The 2745-nt window shown below is 42.0% G+C and overlaps 1 protein-coding gene across 1 annotated transcript; it reads left to right on the plus strand.

Annotated features, from left to right (window-relative positions):
• The first annotated feature begins 643 nt into the window (after positions 1 to 643).
• LOC122065573 (ABC transporter B family member 19-like) lies at positions 644 to 2101 on the plus strand. The gene has a single exon (XM_042629388.1). It carries the CDS (start codon positions 677 to 679, stop codon positions 1889 to 1891), a length of 1215 nt encoding a protein of 404 aa, XP_042485322.1. The 5' UTR covers positions 644 to 676; the 3' UTR covers positions 1892 to 2101.
• Positions 2102 to 2745: the final 644 nt, after the last annotated feature.

The raw sequence follows: 2745 nt of genomic DNA on the forward strand, positions 1-2745 counted from the left end.
GCATCTCTAATGTAGGTTTGTCGCATGATATAGAACTGCGCACATGCGGAGATTACGATGGATTTAGCATTTCCCAGGTAGTACCTAAATTATTAAACTAGGTGTAGTATTTACTGAAATTCTTCACATATATATAGGTAAATAAAAAATGGGAATGTGAGCTACATTGAAAATTGAAAGACTGGAAACAAGAACCCATAAATTCGAGCTTGAAATTTTAAATTACACACAAATTCTAGCCCTGGCTTATTTATGAGATATGACTTGTAATATAGAAAATGGGGCTAAAAGTCAACAATGTTATTTTGTTGAACTTTACCCAGAAATTACTAAGCTGATCTGGGGAGCTCATCCTATGCCCTGTGTTAAATAGCCTGTGACCAATTTATTTGTCCGCAGGAATCACGATCGGAGACTTTTAATTGCAGACTGGAATCATCTCTACACTTAAAACACTCTTTCTATGGGCAATAAAGCCTTCTGACACCAATCATAAATGGGAATTCTGATTGTCAGATATAATCATAATCTGATCTGTTCAGTTAGAACCATCATTTTCGTTATTAAGAAGTGTCTTAAATGGTTCAATTAGAGAGAAGGATGGACGGGCTTTTGGTTGTTTGCTGAGTAATCTCACCCATTAAGCTGACAATTATTTCTCCCCCCCCCAAAACAAATGCAGCAACTTTCTTTGAAAGGTTTTGCTGGCGACACAGCGAAGGCACATGCCAAAACAAGCATGATTGCAGGAGAAGGTGTGAGCAACATCCGAACTGTAGCAGCCTTTAATGCCCAGGGCAAGATCCTCTCCCTATTCAGCCAGGAGCTGCGAATCCCACAGATGGGAAGCCTTCGTCGCAGCCAGTCTTCTGGCCTTCTCTTTGGACTTTCCCAGCTTGCTCTTTATGCCTCGGAGGCTCTTATACTCTGGTATGGTGCACATCTAGTCAGTAAAGGCGCCTCTACCTTCTCCAAGGTTATCAAGGTCTTTGTTGTCCTCGTCATTACGGCTAATTCAGTTGCAGAGACTGTTAGCCTTGCTCCTGAGATAATTAAGGGTGGGGAGGCTGTTCGCTCTGTCTTCTCAATACTTGATCGTTCCACCAAAATTGATCCGGATGACCCAGAGGCCGAACTGGTCGAGTCAATCCGTGGGGAAATTGAGCTACGCCACATCGACTTTGCTTACCCGGCGAGACCAGAACTCATGGTGTTCAAAGACCTCAACCTCAGGATCCGAGCTGGGCAGAGTCAAGCTCTTGTTGGTGCAAGTGGGTCAGGGAAGAGCTCCGTAATTGCATTGATCGAGCGTTTCTATGATCCATTGGTTGGGAAGGTTCTTATTGATGGAAAGGACATTCGACGTATCAACTTGAATTCAATCAGGCTTAAGATTGGGCTGGTTCAACAAGAACCAGCCCTATTTGCAGCAAGCATTTTTGAGAACATTGCTTATGGGAAGGATGGAGCCACAGAGGCTGAAGTGATTGAAGCGGCCCGGGCCGCAAATGTGCATGCTTTCGTGAGTGGATTACCGGATGGGTATAAAACACCAGTGGGGGAGAGAGGAGTTCAACTTTCAGGTGGGCAGAAACAGAGAATTGCGATTGCTAGGGCTGTGCTCAAGGACCCAGCAGTGTTACTACTGGATGAGGCTACGAGCGCGCTAGACGCGGAGTCAGAATGTGTGCTCCAAGAAGCCCTTGAAAGGCTAATGAGAGGGCGGACCACGGTGCTAGTAGCCCACAGGCTTTCAACCATTAGAGGGGTGGATAGCATCGGCGTTGTGCAAGATGGGCGCATTGTAGAACAAGGCAGCCATACCGAGCTGGTCAGCCGAGCGGATGGAGCTTATTCTAGGCTCCTGCAGTTGCAGCACCATCACATTTGAATAGTTTTGAAATGTTTTGGGTGGCATGATATCTGGGCCCCCCAAGAACGTGATATCCCATTCTCACTTCCTCTTGGATTCAACTTTTTTTTTTTTTTACTGTCTCAGTGAACGTCGATGATGATGATGATGATGATGATGATGAATGTAGATATGGGCATGAGTTTAGTATCTATAATTTATAAATAGATATGGGGCATTATTCTATTAGTTGTAATCAGTGTTGTGGGTGGCTTATTATACTCTATATCTCTCTGGGTCAAAAAGGCACGCGTGAGAGACACCAACTTTCGAATCTGGATACTCGCCGTACGAGGTAATTTTTTCACGACCCAAGGGAATCTCCGCGCACTTCACAGACATACGCTGTTTATGTGACGTGTCAAAGAAAATGTGGGTACCTTCGTGAAGATCTCTATTTTTTGAAAGGTAGCCGTAGGTAGGCACAAGGAGAATTGGAATTCATGATCTCTTAAATTATAAAATATTTTTATATCATACCATTATTTGAAAGTATATATATATATATATATATTCATGTTTCATGGTTAATATTTTTTCCTTATATATTTCTACTATTTATTTTTAATTTTTCACTCGTTTTCCCCTTAATTATTCTTCTTTCCTCCTATTCTTCACTCATGAAATTATCTATTCATAATTATATCTCTCTCCATATGTTCATTTGTAAAAAATAAAAAAAAATCGCCATATCTCTCTCTCTCTCTCTCTCTCTCTCTCTCTCTCTCTCTCTCTCTCTCTCTCTCTCCATCCATTATTCACCAATACAAAACTCTCCATAATAGAGTCAAAAGAGAGAATTTAGGAAGGCGAATTGATAGAGAATATCTTAT

Source organism: Macadamia integrifolia, unplaced genomic scaffold (genome assembly GCF_013358625.1).
Source record: "Macadamia integrifolia cultivar HAES 741 unplaced genomic scaffold, SCU_Mint_v3 scaffold2054, whole genome shotgun sequence".
Lineage (NCBI taxonomy): Eukaryota > Viridiplantae > Streptophyta > Magnoliopsida > Proteales > Proteaceae > Macadamia > Macadamia integrifolia.

Excerpts from the sequence above, each read along its gene's own strand:
- LOC122065573 (XM_042629388.1), top strand. The coding sequence starts at position 677 with ATGCAGCAACTTTCTTTGAAAGGTTTTGCTGGCGACACAGCGAAGGCA.